The sequence below is a fragment of the Toxotes jaculatrix genome, chromosome 19 (assembly GCF_017976425.1).
Source record: "Toxotes jaculatrix isolate fToxJac2 chromosome 19, fToxJac2.pri, whole genome shotgun sequence".
NCBI classification, from domain to species: domain Eukaryota; kingdom Metazoa; phylum Chordata; class Actinopteri; family Toxotidae; genus Toxotes; species Toxotes jaculatrix.
The window spans coordinates 13,160,868-13,182,153 of NC_054412.1; the positions used below are offsets into that span (position 1 = coordinate 13,160,868).

Sequence of the window (21,286 nt, forward strand, 5' to 3'; positions counted from 1 at the left end):
TATCTAGCTTTTCCAATAATAGAAAGTGGTGTGTGTGTGTGTGTGTGTGTGTGTGTGTGTGTGTGTGTGTGTGTGTGTGTGTGTGTGTGTGTGTGTGTGTGTGTGTGTGTGTGTGTGTGTGTATAAAAAACAAACCTAGAATAAATATCTGTTGGCCTAAAGTAGTGAAAAAGTTTTGGACCCACTACATTAGCTGAACAAGCAAATTAACACTGGAAAAGACAGTCACATGGTTGTGACCTGCAAGTTTATTCTGTGTCCCTGTGGTAGTACACAAAGATGTTACCAGACAGAGTGGCAGTTATATCATTGGGGGAAAATAAAGGTGAAATGACAGCTGGTCTGCTCATTCAGTTATAACTGATTCATATCAGACACAGCCATCTTGGCCAGAGCCATATAAACACTCAGCGCCTATTTTCAGTTTGTCTATACAGCATTAGTGTTTCCTGGTAATGGATTATTGAAAAGGAACAGAAACATTTCAAAGAGAATTTCTGTAAATACACTTTAAAGGAAAGATGGGAAACCAGTAGACTGAAGATAACTGGGAAACCTCTGGCTCATAGACGGTGTACGAGAAAACAAATGATGGAAAAGTTTTTTTTCTTTTTTCAACACAAAACATAACTTTTACTTTAACAAAATACAACACAGAATTTAAATCACTGTAGGTGATGGCATCAAATAAGAATGACACCCAAGACATTTTCAAAAGGAAGACACAAAGGGTCATTATACCCGCCATGGAAAAGCACAATATAAAAAAAAAAACCCTCTGTATGTTATAAACATCATATGTCTATGCTAGCTCATGATTGTCAGTGGAAAAGCAATATCAAATACAAATTCACAATAACAAAACACAAATGCAGAATGTGACATCCTGTAAAGGCCTGTACACTATGTGTATTCTAAGGACATTTATTTTTCTTTTTAGAGCTTATTCTTGGTGTTTACTCCTATTTATGGTCAACCTTGTTTCTAGAGAGCATTAAGTTAGTGCTGCCAATTTTTGCTCAGTACAAAAACATATATTACATTATTGGGCTTTCAAAGCTTTTAGTTCTCAATTTTACAGGAAACCAGTTAAACACATCCTTTACTCACATGGTAAAACAAATGCAGAATATTCAGAATGAATCTGTTTATAAAGGCATTAAAAAAAAAACTGTAAAAATTCTTACATAAACTATGCCAATTTCCACACAGGACACACCAGTAAATACTGCTTCCTCAGGACATGGACAGGCTATTGAAAATAGAAATGATTGGAGAATTGATAATACACACATAATTTACAGCAGTGGTTCCCAAACTGTGGAGTGGGGGCCCTCTGGAGGGGCGCAGAGGTATTGCTGGGATGCACATTACCCAGGGGTAAAATGTTGGGTGAAACCATAAAAGGTGAGGAGACTTTTATCACAGCAGATTATTTTGACCTGACCTGCGCAGGTTTGACCCATACCAACATTAATAATAAACCATTCCCCTGAACAGCAATTGACCAATCATAGCTTAGCAAGCCTGTCACCTTGCCTAGCGGTCCTCAGTATAGAAAGGGTCTGATGAAGTTTGTTATTTAAAAAAACCAAAAACACACGTGTCAGACTGTAAGGAATGGATTAAACTGTATGTCTAGCAGCTGTAATCTAAAATCTCCAAACTACATTATCAGACTATGTGGGTTTACAGTTTACAAAAATCCCAGTCCCACTCCACTTGGCCTCTCCTTTTGTTACTGGTTGCCTTTGTATTGTGACTGGCTGATAAAAATGCAGAGTAAAGGGCCAGTAAGCTTAGGGTTAATGACTAAGCTAAGGGTTCATGACAGCAAATGCCTGGGAACCACTGATTTACAGTAATAATGATCTCCATGACAGTAACATTGGACCATTATCAACAATGCATAAATAAATGTTTAATTCTATGCAAAGACACATCAAATATTGTGTAAAAGTGTCACACTGAGCACCATGCTATCCTAGTAACTGCAAGGATACAGAAAACAGACGTGGATTAAAAATGTCAACACGCTCCAAAAGGAATGATGGTCAGGGCTGTTTTATTGCCCCATTTCCTCTTAGCGTTGGATATAAATTTCACCAAGCTTGACAAATACTGTGAAAGATGGCATAACTAACGTTGAGTCTGTCCAGATATAAAATAGGAATGTCACCGTAAAGTTTAAACACAAGAGAGGAGTAGAGCTGGAAGGAGAAACTTAAACAAACATCAGTCAAACCCACTCAGGTTCCCCCACTGTAGAGCCTGAGCAGCAAAGGGAAGCAAGTGAAACAGCTTCAGCAAACACTCTGTGAGAAACACCTTCCAAAAAAAAAAAAAAAAAATCAGGAGAGAACAGCCAGAGATTTCAGACGTTTGGTTTAAAATCAATACGTACTTCACATACACACGTTCTACACAGTATTGGCCTTTTTCATTCTTGCTTTGGATTCTTGCCGTCTGCTGAGTGGTGAGGTAGAGAAATGACTGAATGGCAGACCTTCTGTTAGCTGACTTATGGTCGAGATTGCATGTTGATGGCGTTTGCATCTGGAGTGTTGCTTGGCTTATATGAGAGGTAGAGGATCTCTGCGCCTCACACAGGAAACTGCCCTGAGCCTGCTAATGCACTGGAGTGTGTGGGTGTGTGAGAGAGAAAGTGTGTTTGAATCTGTGTGTGTTTGATTCTATATGAGATAAAGCTTTTGCTTACGTGTTGGCATGTCAAACAGTTATATGTATATGTACAAATATATGCGTATATGTGTGTTGAAAGGAATGTCCAGGCGTTTTTATGCTTCTCCAAAGGCTGAGGCCTTGTCCTTTAACAGGTCCAGACACAAATGGCAGCTCCAGCTCCCTGTGGAGAGAGGGAGAGAGAGGGAGAGAGAGAGGGAGAGAGAGAGGGAGAGGAGGAGAGGGAGGAGGAGAGAGAGAGAGAGAGAGGGAGAGAGAGGAGGAGAGAGAGGAGAGAGAGAGAGAGAGAGAGAGAGAGAGAGAGAGAGAGAGAGAGAGAGAGAGAGAGAGAGAGAGAGAGAGAGAGAGAGAGAGAGAGCATGTCTGTGAGAGGCTGAAATCTTTGCCCTTCTTTCTCTTTTCCATATATAGCTTCTACTTGTAGCTGCTTTCAAATCTACAGCTCATGACATATATAGTATTAATCCACTGATGTACTGTATAATAAAACCTGCCGTACCTTCAGGAGGCTGGGTCATTGGAGGCTTCAGGCAGTACATATGGTATCCTCTGTCACAGTCATCACAGAACAGCAGCTGGTCCTACACACGCAGCACACAATCAACATCTTAAATAATGTATGAAATGTGCACAGGGGGCAGGAAACCAAATATAGACCCCAGTGTGTGAATCTGTGTAAATCGCTTTGTTCTACATCTGTGTAAAATGGTGCTATACAAACAAACTAGGGTGCTGATGTGGCTGCCTCCTGGATTCATGACAATACGGCTTTTTCTTCAAAAGAAGTCACAGAGTTATGTTTTTTTTAAATTTGGAATATAAAAGAAAACCTTCTAACATCATGGGTAATTTGTAAAGTATATACGAATTAAAAGTATATATATCTGCCTGGCATAAATTCAGTGTAACGTATTGTCAATGACAGGCTGGGTGCCGGTTGAGGATAGGTCACAGCATCAAAAGAAAAACATGTCAAATTTGTTGCAGTTCAAAGCAAATTCAAAATGAAATCTAGAAATAACAGTTGAACACTGATGTTTTCATACAATCCTTCCTCTGCTGCAGTGTACTTACATCGTTCTCTGAGGTTCCACAGAGACTGCAGGACTTGCACTCGATGCACTGCCACTGGTACGTCCTCACCGCCTGCATCATGTTCTCGGTGAACTGCAGGCATGTGGGGTGGCCTGCGAAGGGACGGGAGAGGAGAGACGAGAAAAGCGCAGAAGGAAGGAGGGGAGGACAGAGTGGATGGACAGAAGTGTTACCAAAGCAAAGTCAGTATCGTTTTCTTATGTAATTGTTTATAAGGTGGCAGAAGCTCTGAATCGACTGACACACTTGTAAACATCTTTATGTTCATTTCATCAGCATGGTATTTACATCATCTGTTATCTGTTTGCCCCGGTCATTCTTTGATATTGTAAATTAGTCTTTTCAATATTTTTTAAAAGAAAATTGTTTCTGCCTTCATTCAGAAAATACTCCAAGATTGTCTTTACAAGAGCCAGCAGTAACTGTAATTGCACCCAATAGTGCTGACAGTCCATTCAGCTGGATGAAAATGTAGCATCAAAAGCAATCTAGCAACAAAAGACAAGTGATTATACTGTATGTCTGAAAAACAAAACACAAGCAGTGATGTGTGTGCCGCAAAACACAGCCAAGTAGTACTCTATCATCTACCCTTAAAACTACAGCCGCGACAACACATGAAGAATGATTTTTGGTACATGTAAAATTATCTTTTTTTCCTTGCCATAATAACAAACATGTTGCCCTTTATAACCCCCCCCCCCCCCACACACACACACACACAGCCTTACAGTGCTGTCAGCATCTTATGAGTAGTTGTCTGAATCATCCTGGTATCAATGGGGTATCAATGAGCCATGAATGAGCCATAATCAGGGATGAACTGATTTACATCTAGACACGTTCCCTGTCAGCCTCTGACTGGGGAGTAAAGACAAACGTGACCTGAGGAGAATTTAAAGCTGCTGTCTGCCTCTCAAATCAAACCAAGAAATTGCAGTAGGGAAGAAATAGATTAATAGATTAATAGACGGGCCTATCATCTGAAAAGGATAGCACTTAGCTGCAGGCATTAAGATAAGCATTTCTACTCAGCAGCTACTGACAAAATGAAAGCATCTAGTCCTTAAAGACAGAGAGGAGCAATGGAGTGCCAATTGGCTCTTACCTCTCGGCTACCTGGCCTCTTTAGCCAATGGCGTGACTCAAGAGTCCATGTGCATCCCTCCCCCTGCCACCTTAGTAGCCATGTAATTTACTCCTTTTTCTCTGGTCCACCATGTCTGCTATTAACCTTTTCAGTCCAGACTTAATTAGGTTGTAGCCGTGAAGTTTAGCCTACGAGCTTGATTATCTGAGGCAAGCGAGGTCGAGTGTAAGGGGTTTAGTTTTTGTTTATGAAAAAATGGAAAATGTCTTAATAGTAAAATCCATATGAGCATGGTAAAAAAAAAAGCCACTGTATCCATCAGAGACAAAATTTTCAAGAAGACGCTGGCTTTACGTGTAAATAAAAGAGTTCAGAATAATCCGGTGACTTTTCAGGTAGAGGTGTCTTCGAGGGGAGCCTCTGTAGTCCAGTCTGTGCCTTCAATTTTTCAGTTTTCCCTCAATGAAAACATTAAATCATAAAAGGATTTTTATCGCCACCAGGTCCAACTAGTCAAGCCGTCCTGTTATCAGCTGTAGGCCACAGCATCATCATCGTCTGAATATAAAATGTCTTCCAGCTCTGCTTCTTCAAAGCCATGAAACGTGGAGGCCTCGCTGTCTGACGCGCTGCCGAACAATTCTTCTAGAGCACTCATCTTCCTCCCATCCTTCTTCTCTCCTCCTCTTCCAGCTACCATGAAAACATCAGCGTCAGAGCAACACAGATAAGGCCACACACTGTCGCAGCTGTTCTAACAAACTCTACCGTAGCAAGAAAACATCTCACTTGCTGAATTGAATAACCCTACTCTCGGTTGAGCTGATTCGAGAAATGTTTTGATGAGATATCCAGCAGATGCGGTTTTGGCTAGTGTGGGGGGAAAAAAAGAGGGAAAAGGAAAAAAAAAAGCAGCCAAATATGCCATAAGATAATGCATGAAAACTGAGCAACAAAAGAGTGAAGGCATGTTGTCAAAAGGCAGAAGACCTTGTTGATGGACGAGGCTGACATGGAGAAGCATGCAGGATGGAAGCAAGCAGCGGGGCCTATGAATCGATAATATTTAAAATGGAAAATTGCAAAGAGTTCCAGGCGGTGGTTCTCAATTCTCGTGGTCTACAAGGCTCATTGATAACCCACTGAAAAGGCACTGTAGCAACATGAAAGCTCAACTCACAACATAAATGTCTAATGAAATCTACATCATCAGCTGAAGACACAGGCTGGTTTGAACAACTATGACTTGAAACCACTATCGTTAAGAGGCTGTATTTCAGTGAACTAGACTAAACTGTGAACATTATTGTGAACTCTGAAGGCCAATATATTGTAATATATTACCCAAAGAAATTATGTAATTATTAGTTTATAGATATATTTGATGCACAGTCTTAAACTGCATCAGATACGCACCATTTTAGTCCATGTAGCAAAGATAAACATCGCAAGGAAGCGAGGAATACACATGAACAAGATTGTGGATAAAAAGGAAGTAAAGGGAAACAAAAATGAGATGTGTAGTAGACACAAATTAAAGTATGAGTCCAGCAGACAATTAACTTCTGAAAATCTTGTATATTTTATAAAGAAATAGTTTGACATCTTGGCAAACAAGGTTATTTTCCTTCCTAACGAGAGAGAAATTAAAGATTGATATCACAAAGCAAATAAGTCTATTTCTCAATATGCTGAACTATTACTTGAGTGGAATTCTCCTGCTGTGCTATTAAAGCCACTAATTTGACTGGCAGGAAAACAAAGCTATTACTTGTGGTCTAAATGGTGATGTCAGCCAACCAGAAGTTTTAACGGAAAAAGTTGTGGAGGTTGGGGGACTCACCAGAGCGTCCACAGTCAGAGCAGGACACCAGCTCCTCAGCCTGGCCTGTCTTCCTGTTGGAGTCCTGGTCTCCCAGGCAGAAGTCACAGTAGTCGTTGGGGATGATGGCGCCATCTGGGCCTTTCTGAGCTGTCAGCAGGAACAGACTCATGTGAAGGGAAGGAGTATGTGCATCGAAGGTGCTGCTGTCAGGAAAGTGTTAGGGCATTTTGGAGCTAGTTTTACAGAAAACGTCCGTTGCTCTATGTAGCATCTTACGTTTGTGGTTGTCCGAGCTCTGTGGAGGAGATGGGGGCATCTCTGTTTCTTTCTCCTCCTCACCCTCCTCCTCCGCCAGGTGAGTGTGGGTGTAGTGGTAGCTCAGGCCAGGCCGGTTCTTGTAGCGCTTTCCACAGACTACAGATTAAAAAAAAAAAAAAAAAAAATCACAGGCCCATTAGAAACATGTAAAATATTTGTGCAGCATAGAGGAGCTAGTACAGTGGACTGCTCAAAATCAACTGTCATCCCTGACTAAAGAAAAAAAAAATAGATTTTACGCAAGATGAAAATTTGCAGATACAACTCACTGTCAGTATTCATGTCTGATGGTTTGTACTCTACAAAAATCAGGTACAGTAGAAATGTTCAGTTTAACTTGACTGTCCCAGTGCTGCTATAGACAGGGTTACTTCTCCCCCAGCTGTAACTTGATCTGGAGGAAAAAGTAAAGTGCATCACTAACTATAATTGTGCTGTCACAATATATCAAAATATAAAATGTAACCGATACAGAAAACAGGGAACTAATAGATCAAGACAATCAAAGATGTAGGGCAGACATGAACAAAAACTGAAGACCACTGGGATGATGTGACAACAAAATTTGAGAATCTAGTTAGTAACAGGACACAGTGAGGTGTACTAAAAGTATCAGCCTACAACTTCTGTAACAAACAATGACTTCTTTGGGTTAGTTTTGCTTGCTTTTTACACCACTACTGATACTATCGGTTATTATAAGCAAACCATAAACATTAGAGCTTAACTTCATTCCGTTGTCACTGTACTGTGACACCATCACTTACTATGTAAATATAGTTTATATAAAAAGAAAAGAAGCAAGCATTTTGTGCACTAAAATTACACTTACACAGGCTATATATCTCATCTGGCATTGTCCTAGATTTTGGAATAATTGAGGAACCTGGCAGTGAGCACAATAAAGCTGTAGCCATCATAGAAGTTTCTCATCTATGTAGTGTCTTATTGCAGTGCTACAGTTTTACCACTTTGCAGCCACGTCTGTCTCAACTTCAGTTAGTGTGGCCAAATAACACTAAGCTGGAAAACTATCCATCCCTTTATAAATTAACTTGCATTGCTCCTGCCAGCCCACGGTTAAAGACTAATAACGATTTTAATTATCCAAACACTTCTACAATGGCTACATCTGTGGATCACATCACAGCAGCTATATAGTGGCCTAAGAAACATGCATCCCTCAGCGCAACATTAGCTGAGCTGCTGCTAAAGCATCATTTGCTGCATACCTTGCAATGAGCAAGCATTAAGGCACACGGAGTAGCGTTAGTGGCATGCAATGCTTGCACTGCAGGAGGGGATGCCTGTACTAGCGTAAAGCATTTAGAAGCATTAGATATGTTCAAAGGATTAGCATTCGGGTAAGCCATTCCCACACCAGATGCCCATGAGCAAAAAGGCCAATCATAAAGACAAGTTCAAGGTGCCCCTAGAAAGACAAGATGCCGACAGGTTCAGATACCTTCTTCAGCCTTTTTTGAGTTATGCTTTTGTTTGTATCTATCTGGAACAGAGAAGACACAAAAGCAAACAATAAAAGGAAAGACAGAACAAGACACAAAATGAGGATTTATTTGCTTGAGGCTCAGTCAATGTGGATATCTCTGTCCACATCCCCATGGCAATTCATTCTTGGGGGATTCTGTCCAAGTACATAAGTGGCATGCTAGTCAGGTCTGGATTAACAGCAAACTCTTTCTTCATGCTGCAGAGGACTGCTCTTAGAAACAGAAGAGGAGAAGGCTCTGGCTGGAAGATGAGAGAAAATGACTCTTCCGATTGATTCTTCTCTGTTTTAGAAAAACAATTTAGAGCAGGCATGTAGAGAAAGGTTTCCTGACAATACACCCTAAAGAAATTAAGTTACAGCAGATAAAATATGAGTCTTTGACTAACAAACTAACAACCTGATCACTTCATGGCACGTGATGTACAAAGAATCAGGCTTTCTTTTCTCTTACTGTCACAGACGTAAGGTTTGTCCTGGTCATCCATGTTAACAGGCTCTGTCCTCCTGCGACTTGATCCTCTGTTCTGAAAGGAAACATAACATTCATCTGATATGTAATCCTCCAACACAGGAATATTCCAACACAAAATGTTATTTAGCTAAAAGCACTGATGCGCCTAAATATCCAATCCTTGCTGTAGAGTCTTAGTTTACTTTTTTGTGTTAATGAAACTGTGTTATCACTTTTCTTTCCAACTCCACACGTAAAATCTATGTTTCTGTCTCTGACACTCACTTTGCCTCTGTTTCTGTTCTTTCTCTTTGGAGTATCCAGTTCAAAGTCTTCATCATCATGGAAACCGTCCCCATTTTCTTCCGCCTCCAGTACTCTCTATAGAGTGCAAACACACAAGAAGAAATAGAGAGGGTTAGGTGTGAAAAGAGGGTGAAGACTGAAACACAGAGGTATGGATTAATGTTCTGATATTTCTACTGCTCTCAGTTGCAAACACTGACTTCATTTCTAACTGTTTTATTTCTTTGTAACGCTGATGTCAGGGACAGGACAGGAATTTTCTGGTGACACTTGACGTGTGGGTGAAATACTGTTGACATCATAGAACACTCACCCATAGTGAAATTATTCATTTTAATACTAATGCTACTATCACATTTAATATCTGTCAAATGTTTTTTTCACCCAAGTGAGTAAGGAGAGAGAGAGACCGGGATGATGAGCAAAGGAATACTGATGAATTAGTATTATTAAATTCACTTACTGTTAAGACCTCATATGTTTAATATGGATCAAGGCACCCTGATCAAATGTGACCATGAGTGTCTGTGAAGATTCACAAACAGATTCAAGAGTCATTCAGGTCATGCTGTGTCTAGAAATGCTAAATACAGGTGCACTTGTTTGTGTACTTCTACACAGGATCTGCATCTACTAATACAGAACACAGATTCTACTTTAATGATGTCTGATACACAATAAACATAACAAAATACCTGTATTTCCAGCAATGTCTCCTCTTCCTTACTGATGCTGTTTTTTTTCTCCAGCAGGCTGTCCCCCCTCAGGAGGGCCTCCAAGGCTGTGGCCTCCCCCGGGGGCACCTCACGCTTGGGGGCTAGCTCGGCCTCTGAGAAGGACATGGCAGTGGAGAAAGAGAAAAGTACTTCAGATGGAAGGTGTGTGTGTGTGTCTGTTCTCTATAGGTAATAAAGGAAGTTTTAGTAACAGTGGCAGGGCAGGCTACCAGATTCAGGCTCTCTGAAAAAACCTAAGTTGCACCAGGTGCACAGCAAGAAAGGAAATAATGAAGAAAAACATAAGAAAACGCTGCTTGTAAACCTAAATTATATCTCACTCTCTCTTCTTGCCTTTGCCAATTTACGTTATCTTTCTTCCTCTCCCTCTTTTCATTTCCGTAGAGATGAACTTGCTGCAACATTGACTCTCTGTCCTCGTCTTTGAACTCTAATACCAGGATGAAAACAGAATGAAAGTAGGGATGTGATAAGAAAGGCAGGGAGTGAGCTGGGCTACTGAAGCTGTAAGACACTCTTATTGAATACAGAGCTGCAGTGCCACTCTGACTCCTCTTTTCCCTCCTCCTTCTTACCCCCACCATACACTATATGCCTCCTCCTTCACCTCTGTTCTCTGCTGACACCCCCCTTTCTCTTTTATACTGAAATCCCTCTTTCCTTTGCTTTCCTCTCCCCCCATTTTCTGTGCCCATCTTCTTCCCCTTTTATAACCTCCTCACCTCTTGTTTTACTCTCTGGGGCAAACAGGGAGAGAATAACTGGAGCTGAATGTTTTGCTCTGCCAGCAAAAAGCAGAGAGCATCCTCCACTCCAGGCACACATGAACAAACATTCATATACACACAATTAAATCAAATTAATCTGAATTTCCTTTTCAGCTAAACGTCAATAGACTGGCACCATCCCTGCTAACGTCCCAAAAATGTACGTAAACAGCCCTCAGTGTCGCATACCCTCATGCATGAGCTTGCACCTTTTTGACACTCTCAGCAGCTTAAACAAGGGGTTTATACTAAGGGAAGCAAAATGGCTGCTGAGGCGCAGTCCCTGACTTGAGCAGTGACATGTAAAAGAAAAAAGCAGAGGATCTACAAAAACGAGGAATTAAATTCCGGTTTCAAACTCTTTCTAAGTAACCTTGCGACAGAGCCTCTGTGTATCTTCACACACTCAGACAAACCTCTCTGCTCAGGAAGCATTAAATAAACATAAAGCATTTCCAAAAGCCCGAGAGAGGAGCACTCACATTCCTCTGTCGTGTTATGATAGATATCTGGGCCAAACTGCAGAATTGGATCTCAGGAAAACAAAACTGTAGGCTTCTAGTGTTTCACCCTCAGCTACAAAGGCTTTCCTGCCCTTGCTAACTAACTACAGTATATTGATAGTTTTCTCTCTCTTTATGTGCTTTGGTTGCTGGTTGGTTGCAGCTCTGGAGAGTTTCTTCTCTTTTTTTTTTTTCCTGAAAATGACTCTGTCCTCTGCTTAAAGTTGAATCGTTCTCGGTGGAAAGCTCTGAAGTATTATATTGCGTCTGGAAGACAGCGAGGGGGAAACAATGGTGTGGCAAAGCAGAAACAAAGACCTGCCTTTATGCCTCCCACATATTAGGTTCCTGGGGCATTCCTTTGCTAAAATCCCCAATAGCACAGACATATGCATGCATGTATGCACACACACACATGCACACACACACACACGCACACACACACACACACACACACACACACACACACACACACACACACACACACACACACACACACACACACACACACACATAGGCACATACACATACAAAAAAAGCACACCCTTCTACCTCATAAGACTTACATTCTAATGCCTCATGGACAAATGATTATAGAGGCCCAGTTAGGGTGCTTCTGTGCCGTAAGAACAAGAGCAAGAGTCTTGTGTGGGGGTGTTTGTGTGCTCATGTATGCGCGAGTGTGTGTGTGTATATGCGTGTGTGTCTACTGCCAGAGAACAGTGAGAGGAGGCATTGATTCAGGGGAGAGAATGAACCTGGGGACCTGGCGAGAGAGACGGGCTAACCAGAGCCAGATGGTCAGATAGCGAGCATTAACGCCACTGAGCACGCCTAAAGCTCTGTGTAGCTACACAAGAGCACCAAGGGCACAAACACAACATGTATGTGCATTTAAGTAAAGGAGGTCTGACTGCAAAAATGAGAGGGTGCACCACTTACTGTATGGTCAGTATTGCTGTGTTCATGGCTTTTCACTGTGTATGCATGTCAGTGTGCTGCTGGGGCTCTGTGTGTGTGTGTGTGCTGTTTGTCTTACCTAGTCGCAGCTCACACAGGCGGAGCTGGGGATCCAGAGGAGGGTGGAGTCGCCTCTTCTTCCTCCAGCAACGAGCAGGGTAGGTATACATCTGTCCTGCTGCCTGGCCTGGACACACACACACATGCGGATAGTATACGCACACACAAGCAGACACACAGCCGCACAGGAAGAATTTTAACAACCATTGGCGAGCTTACTATTTTAATAAAACTTTCACTGAGACCCCTCCACACACATGTTCACACAGCCACACACACAAAAAATACACATAGAGGACTAGTCTTGCTTAATATGTCCTGATTTCAGCGCTCAGGCTAAGGGTCCACTTATTTTGTGATATCCAGTCAAGAATCCAAATCTAGTTTATCAGATATGACAGTGCAAAATGGTTACTTAATGCGGAGAATGGTTATATTCAGTTTCACTCCAATTCACTATTTAAATAATAGTGCCTTATCACTATTTCAGCAAAGCAGGCTTCTTGTACTTTATTCGAATATTCTGGTCTCTGCTCTGGTGTCTAATCATATCCCTCCATTAGCTTAGCAGAAGACAGAGATGGAGGGAGAAAGGGTTTTTTTAAAATGTGTGCATGGGCAGAGACAAAAAATCAAGAAAAAGGAGGGGGGAGGGATAAACCCAGAATAAATGCATATAATGTGAGTTAGGTCTGCCACAAAGTATAGGGTGTGGCCTGGAGGGCTTTGCATACAAGATGGAGAGCAGGCTATTTGTGTCCAGCTCTTGGTAAAGAGCAGATTGTTCCCTTTGGCTGTACAGGCGACCCAGATGTGAAGAACGCATGCTGACTGTGCATCTCAGGAAAAATGAGCAAGTAGCAACTCATGAAATATACAACATGTTGAAATTTTATATTTTTTTTGTATTGAGGGAGGAGATCTATAAATCCATCCTGTCCATCATTAATATTTATACGTGTTTGCTTATTTGTTGTCTTGCTGGGAGTTAGATGAGAAGATTGATGCCACTCTCATGTCTGCGCATTCAAAACAAGATTACAGTGTTTCTCACCTGGCTGGCGGTGGCGCTTTTCCATCCAGATGTAGCAGTTGTTCTGTGCCACACCAGTTTGTGAGTCCAGGAAGGGCATGCGCACGCTGCGCTCGGCACAGAGACGGGCATTGTAGCTGCGACAGTGTTCGATGGCCTCCTTGTAGAACTGGTCACCCAGCCTGAACACAGACAGACAGACAGACAGACAGACAGAGAGAGAAGTATCAGGCTCATTATCATTTACCTCCGCAACAACTGCCCCATTCATTCAGCATCTGAAGTAGATTGAAAAAGATATTTATTTGTGCAACTCAAGTTACCCACAAGTAACATAACAGTCTTATTTTTGCTATTGATCCAAGCTATTTGCAGCATGCTGCTTCGATTTCCGCTTTCTGAGTCACTCCTGCTGTTGAAGCCCTATCAGTTGAATGCTAACATTTTTTTGAAAGTTAATAGCAGTAACATGTGCTCAGTGGCTGATGAGCTGATATGGTCTGCAATTCAAGTATGAGCGGGCCTGTTCAGTCCTGATTAACTTTAGCTTAATAAAACAGGCTCAGACTTCTCTCCACGTTTTGACTCGGTTTGTTGTGTAAAGTCTGGATTTAGTGCAGACATCAGATGCAGCACGGAGACAGCTGAGCTGAAAAGTAACATCTACACAGGTGGGGCATAATAAGGGCTGTGAAGGCACAAACAAACAGGAAACCATGATGGATCGTAAGAGTAGAAGAAATGTTTTCATCCCGTCAAACTGATAGATGAGTCAGACGGCTGGGTCGAAGTCCACAGAACACACACACACACATACACACTATCGACCAACCAGAGGGTATGAATCAGGATGTGAGGCATTAATAACCTCCACAATCTCAGTCTAGAGGCAAGAATCAAAATTATCCCACTTTTGCCACAGATGAAATATCCACCTTGGGTTGCTTATACTTTATTTAATTATATGGCTGAAATCCAGAGAGAGAGACAGAGGAAAGATTGTTGTAATAGGATTTGATCTTTAGCCAGCAGGGGCACACATGGCTCAAGAATGGCACTTGGATCTCTTGCTCTTGGAGATATACCCAAAGCAGCAGCATCTTGTCTTGTCTGTCCTTGTTTATGTGTATACACGTCTATCTGCCAGTCCCTCTGACTGTCCACAAGGAGAGATGGGCACTCTGTGGATTCTCTACAGAGATATGTAAAGAATGCCAAGCTGGACAAAGACCAGCACTCTGGTCACACTGAATCTCACAAAGATGTGCAGTGTTTGGAAGTGGAGGGAGCAGAGGGTGGATGGAGGAGGAAAAAGACGAGGGGGAAGGGAGAGGGGTGAGAGGGTAGAGTGAGTATCAAGAGGGAGTGATCCAGGTACTGCATGTAAAAGAGGAAGGGAGAACTAACAGAGGAGGCTACGTGGATGAAAACGGTGCTTGCTTTGCACAAGAAAAGAGAAAACAAAAATATGAATAAAAAGGCAAAATGGAGACATTGGACATGTGGAGTACACATGAGGTTCCCACCTCACAGCTGCGTTATCGCATCTTCTTTACGCTTGTAAAAATGTGAATTACACCCCAGCTTTGGCTACTGCCACATCTGGACAAAGATCAGAGGTGAATGGGAGATTTGCTGCTTTTGACATTTAGACAGTTGATGAGATGTGCTGAGAGGGAATCACACGTGGGTGTATTTTTTTCTGCTGGACAGAAACTTGATATAAGAGGACAGAACAGCTACCTTGCATTGCATTTTATTAAGAGAGGAGTTAAATTTGATCAACACTGGAACAAAAGTGGCTTTGGACTGACATCAGGGAGAGCCAGGCTATCTGTTTCCACCCAGTTTCTAGTTTTGATGCTAAGCTAACCATCTCCCGGCTCCAGCTTCACAGATTTACTGAAGTGGCTTCTATCTTCTCATCCAGCTGTTGGCAAAAAACAGTTAACTTTCCAAAATATTGAAAATCTTGCTTCTTGAGGTAAAGATATCTTTGCCTCATTTAGATTTAATTTTTAGCAGAGAAATCAGCACTAGTGATGTACACCAGAAGTCATCCAAATCATTGATGCATCTGTTCACACAGTTTGTTACAGTAGTAATAAACTGTATTTGCAGCAGCAGCACAAGTAAAAAGTAAAACCTCTTGTTGCTCTGGGTGCACCTGCAGTGCCACAGTGTATGTATGTATAACGTCTGGGCTGAAACACGTGGCGTTTTTTTTTTTTTTTGTTAGGAAACCTACAGTAATGAGGAGTGCAGCTGGTGTTTTTGGTGCTGCATTTTTTTTTACAATATGACAAACCGGCAGTCACAGTTATCTATTCAAATCCAAATCTCCAGAAGAGACTTCCTGTCACATAACTCACATTCCCAGAGGTAAAGCGTTATCTCTGCTGTCACTCTTTGTTCCCTAAACTGAAGTGTCTGTGTCTGTCTGTGTGTGTGTGTGTGTGTGTGTGTGTGTTTGGACCTACAAGCATTTCTCCTCATCTGTCTTTCCCTCTTTTCCTCCCTGTGTCATCCCATATTGCCTGTATGTTACTGTCCCATTTCCAACAACAAAGCGCCTCTATAATGTCCCTGGGCGGCTTCATAAACTCTTACATAAGTGATTGTTCGTGCCTGCTTGTTTGCCTGCTGTGAGTTTGTCTGTGTGGTGTGTTCCTGCGTTTGGTTAAGTGAGAGTAAAGAGACACCGTGTGTGTGCATATGTGTGTATGTGTATGCCTCCAGGACCATCTGTCAATGGGTTGCCTGACCTGAGACATCCTCCCCCACCCCCTCTGAACTCGATTCAACCGTCGGAGACTGTACTCTTGGTAAAGAGCCTGTCCTGTTTGTACCCATTAGTCGACTGTATGGCTGATCCTAGTGATGGTGCTTATGTAAGATGAGTTTTGCATGTCAGAGATCACATTCCACTTGGTCAACAGCTTCCTGGATACTGATGGAATCTACAGTTGCAGTGTGTGTGTGTGTGTGTGTTTGTGTGTGTGTGTGTGTGTGTGTGCGTGTGCGTGCATACATGCGTGTGTGTGTGTGTGTGTGTGTGTGTGTGTGTGTGTGTGTGTGTGTGTGTGTGTGTGTGTGTGTGTGTGTGTGTGTGTGTGTGTACCACTGTGATTGTCTCAATTGCTCCCATACTTGCACAGAGAGAGGCTTTGTGTGTGATGGTCACTCTTATCACTGCCAAGTACAGAAGCAATGATGGGCCATTTCATCAGCTAATGCTAATCGTTTACAGGTCAATGTTTCCAGGTAAAAGCTTATAGAAATAGAGAGGAGAGGGGAGGAAGAAATGAGAGGAGAGCAGGAGCCTCTCTGAATTTCAATTTCCTCTTTTGTTCTCTGTTTGGACATCAAGGGCTGTCACCCTTGCAGGTGCCCATGAATGATTTATCACAGCCATAGGGAGACATCACTGGACAACTGAGGTGCTAATTTCATTTGCATTGAACTTCAGGTGGGCCAATAGAGTCACACACGCTCCCAAAGACCCTGAGCTGAGTATGAAGGAAGAGCTTCTGAACATTCTGAGTGAACATTATGAATATTCAAACATACACTTAATCCTTAGCCGAGGGGGAGTGGAAGTTCTATGTATCAGCCTTTGTGTTTGCATGTCTGCTGTCATTCCTCTCCATCAATCTTACTCTCACTATGTATCATTCACAGCACCTTTTTTTCCTCCTTGCAAAATAGAATAATTAATCACTAAAATCACTTAATGGCATAATAAATCACTGTCACACTTATCTTGTGTTCATCAAGTTCTAAAAAGTTTCATGTGACACATCTCAGTTTCCTACTTTTGTCAACTTTTATCACTTTTGTCGATTTGTCAAGTTAATTTTTCATTAACTTCTTAACTGTGAGGATTTGTTGATTTTCTTTGTTAATACGATAGTATGATTGTTGGTCAGATTTATTTAAATATGTCACACTGAGCTCTGGCAAATTATAATGAGCATATTTTACTATTTTCTGACATTTTCAGGCCATATAATTATTCAATTAATTGAGGAAATAATCAGCAGCCCTGCTTTTTTAATTTTTTTGAAATTATGGGTACCATAGCTCCCGTTTTGCTGTATTAGATTAAAGCAAAAAAAGCTAAACAAAACAAAACAAAAAAATTTCCCTGAGGCGTTTTGTCAGTCTTGTCCTCCTCGCCTCAGTTGACCATAATCACACCTTTGTCAATCATTTTAATGAGCTCTGTACTTTGAAGCATCATCTCGGCTGATGGCTAAGGTTACAGCATCCAGGCCTTTAGGAGGATCAAAATCAATTCAAGACACAGACAGGCACAGAATTATAAAATAAAAAACATTTTGTTTTTAAGTTTTCTTATTATAATGTAAAAATGAAAGGTTTTAGGTGTTCATCTCAGAAAACAGATTGAATTTGAAATTTAAATACTAACATCAGTTTCTGGTAAGATGCAAAAGTTGTGTGGATTTCACTCTAACTAACTGGATGACATAATTCACACAGAGGCGTCTTAGTAATAAAGCTTGGAAATCTGCCCAAGGAAATTTTGAACACAGCTTATGTGTCAGGGAATGGTGGAGGTTTATCTGGGAACAAGATAGTGAGACCACATGAACTCCAGTCTGGGCGAAGAATTAGCAAGAGGCCCCAACAGAAGTGCAGGAAAGGGCAACAGCATATGGGCACTGATAGGCGTCTTTGTGGCATTTAGTAGGCCAAGTGGGTAAAGCAGACAGTGGGGAAGACATAGAGGAGGAGGAGGAGGAGCCAACGGGGCAGAAGGGGAGGGAAGAGGAGGGGTCCGATGTGTCCCGGGGCACACGTGTTCCCTTTCAAACCCTGACACACTCATTTTTTCTCCAACTCGCGGATGTGTGTACTCACGAGCGCACTCTCACACACACGCTTGTCCGTGCGCAAACAGTCACACAAAGGGAATAAAAGGGAAAGGTGCAGGGTTCAGTCGGAGGCGGGGTGGGGTGGTGGGTAGACCAAGCAGCTAAAGAGGAAAGGGTGTTGCAGAGGGGAAACCCTGATTCAGATGCTGCTGTTGTTTTGCTGTGGAGGTGGGGAGGTAGAGACGCTGAAGGCGGGTGAGGTGAAGGAGTGTGAGCTGGCGACGTGGGCTGAACGATAAGTCACTTCAACTCAGCACAGGGTCACTGGGGGAAATATGAGAAAATGTGTCTCCAAAGCACAAGATTCCTATTTGATATGTGAAGAACAACACATAGTCACATTTCACCTGTCAGGCACACGCACACACACACACACACACACACACACACACACACACACACACACACAAAAAAAAAGATAAGGAGAGGAACATGTGCCAGCTCTATGTGCAGAATGGGGGAAAAGGATTGATCACTGCACAGAGCTTTCTATAAAAAATGTTCCTGGCCATTTAATTCCCCACGCCTGGAAACCATTCCCGGACATTCTCAGTCCCTGGGCTCAGATAGACAAAGGCCAGGGTTCGCCTCTGTGCTGAGGGTGTAGTATAAATGTATGCAGTAAATGCAGCCAGACAGTCTACCCCCCTACCCACCCACCCGCAAACCTCCATCATTCACCCACGCTCCCTCTCACGTAAATTGGGGGGAGGGGCGCACAGCGCATGCCCACGCACATAACAAACATACACAATACAGACAATCCCAAACACACTGACCTCCCTCCCGCTTTCTTCTCCTTTCATTCCCCCAAATCACATCCCACATCCTTTCTATCCTCATGCAAACACAGCCACACCATTTTCCACCTGAGTTCTTTGGTTCATTATAAATCCAAACCTAATGACAAGAGCGAAGGTAGAATGGACACTAATTATGCACATAAACACATCTCTGCATATGAATTACGTGACTCATTTGAATACTTCTCATGTCAGCTCTTCATTAAGTCCCATCCCACACGGCCTTCCAGGTTTTCATAACAAAGAAGTCTTTGTAAAAATGAGAGTTTAGATAAATCAAGTAAATACGCACGGTTAAATATGACTGAATGAGTCTAGAAAGCCAGACGTATTTACTGCCAGCTGCTGACGGTCGTAATTCATCTTTCAGAGCTGAGCACTAGCAGGAGAGGAGGGCTAGATCATTACCATGTCCTTATTGACTGCATATGATTTACCGGCCACATCCTGAGGACAGATGACAAGTATGCCCCATTGTTTCAAACAGACAGTGGACTCACACATCTGTGCTGCCTGGAAAGTAGACCACAGCATTATTTCCCAGGCTAGTAACTCACATGTTACGTGATATTAGCCCTTACACTCCTACACTATGATTTCGCATACAGTTTTGTACTGTGGCATGGCTTTTCGCATGTATGTCTGTTTTGGTAGTCACACATACACACATTGTGTTCCCATTTTGCAGATATTGGATGGGGGGGGGGGGGGGGGGGGGGGGGGGGGTCCCTGCTGTATATGAAGGGCAGATGGGGCTCCCTCCCTCCATCTTTCCCTCCGCCCCAGCATCACTGTCTTTCTTTCTTTACATGTACCTCTCTCTCTCAACAGATGGGCCCAGGAGAATATTGGGATGCTCCTAATCTGCTGCTCTACATGCACAACTGCAGAAACACAAAAACAAACATACATATACCTACAGTATCTACAGCCTGATCTGGTTTGGTAGAATACAGCAGGTTAAATGATTTTCTTTTGTGGCAAATTCAGACATTTTTGGCTGTCAACACTTAGCTCTACAATATTTACAAAAAATGTTAGGTGGATTATTGCACATTATTACAAAACTGTCTTGAGTGAACACAGATCGATGATATATGTCTCATAAATCCACACCCTTCCACTTAAAACAAACAATCAAGTAAGTACCAAATTCCTGTCAAATCATGCTTTGTTGAAAGCATTGATATGGCCTCTTGCACAACAAGATTCTGTGAAGCAGTCTAACTCTCTGCACATTCCACATGATCAGTGGTAAACATCTGCTGTCAGCCAGCAGAAAGACAGACATGCATTAGCTAACATAAACAGAGCTGAAAGTTACAAATAAATCCCTGCTCACTGAATACTTTCATAGTCCATTAATAACTTAGTCAGTAATAAGGTATTTTTTCATATTTGGCAGTGTTTGCATACTAAAGATAACGTATGCGGCTGTGTGATATAATCTATAAATCAGAAATTCATGCGCAGATCATCCAAATCAACACCGTTAAAAGTCATCAGATTTTAACAACTTCAGGGAAACTGCACGCCCCTTAAATCGGTATTAACGTTGCATTCTTCCCATAAATGCATGAAAGGAGGTCAGCACTGTGTAATAACATACAATAATCCGCTATGTTTTGTGTACATCTCTTTGACTTCACGATCCGCGCAGTGAGCGAGAGTCGCCCTCTCAATGTGCGCTTTGTGACATTAATTGCATGAAATTATCTATGCAAATTCACCCGTCCAGCACTGACAAAGAGCTCTGCATGCAAACTTTCTGTCAACCGTGTTCATATAGCCGAATGTGGACAATGGCAACTTTCTGTCTAAGTGAAACCAAGTCTGAATGCAGACATTTACGCGCGGACCGGGGATGCTTTCTCTGCAGATTGTGCACGAGCGCATGCTTTTATACTAATATTACACAATACATAAACAGGCATTGGTACCTGCAGATAACACACATACACGGAGACTGTCCAAGTACATGGCAAAGTGTCAATTTTGTGATTCTAATTTAAACGCGCGTTTAACAATATATAATTCGCATGAGCAGTCACTATATGTAATCAAACCATCCAATCATTTCGTGAAATATTAAAAATGTACTTACGATTTTAGTGGATTATGAATGACAGTCGCCATTTTCCTGCAGGACTGTAACGTAATATTCCAAACCTCTGTATAGTTTGGGACCCTTATGAAAAAACACACAGCCAATGCGATCCTGGGC

At 42.1% G+C, this 21,286-nt stretch overlaps 1 protein-coding gene across 1 annotated transcript; it reads right to left on the reverse strand.

Moving 5' to 3' along the window:
• Window positions 1–177: 177 nt before the first annotated feature.
• On the reverse strand, window positions 178–21,254 carry dpf3 (D4, zinc and double PHD fingers, family 3). The gene is made up of 12 exons (XM_041063898.1): window positions 21,167–21,254; window positions 13,383–13,543; window positions 12,348–12,455; window positions 9,997–10,130; window positions 9,281–9,376; window positions 8,996–9,068; window positions 8,497–8,538; window positions 6,990–7,127; window positions 6,732–6,860; window positions 3,778–3,890; window positions 3,203–3,284; window positions 178–2,866 (listed from the first exon to the last, which is right to left on the reverse strand). The coding sequence occupies exons 1-12, from the start codon at window positions 21,196–21,198 to the stop codon at window positions 2,799–2,801; spliced, it is 1,176 nt and encodes a 391-aa protein (XP_040919832.1). The 5' UTR covers window positions 21,199–21,254; the 3' UTR covers window positions 178–2,798.
• Window positions 21,255–21,286: the final 32 nt, after the last annotated feature.

Excerpts from the sequence above, each read along its gene's own strand:
- dpf3 (XM_041063898.1), bottom strand. The coding sequence starts at position 21,198 with ATGGCGACTGTCATTCATAATCCACTAAAATC. Across the intron at positions 9,069-9,280 it reads AGAACAGAAACAGAGGCAAA|AACAGAGGATCAAGTCGCAG; the intron begins GTGAGTGTCAGA and ends GTTTCCTTTCAG. Across the intron at positions 3,891-6,731 it reads CTCTGACTGTGGACGCTCTG|GCCACCCCACATGCCTGCAG; the intron begins GTGAGTCCCCCA and ends GTCCCTTCGCAG.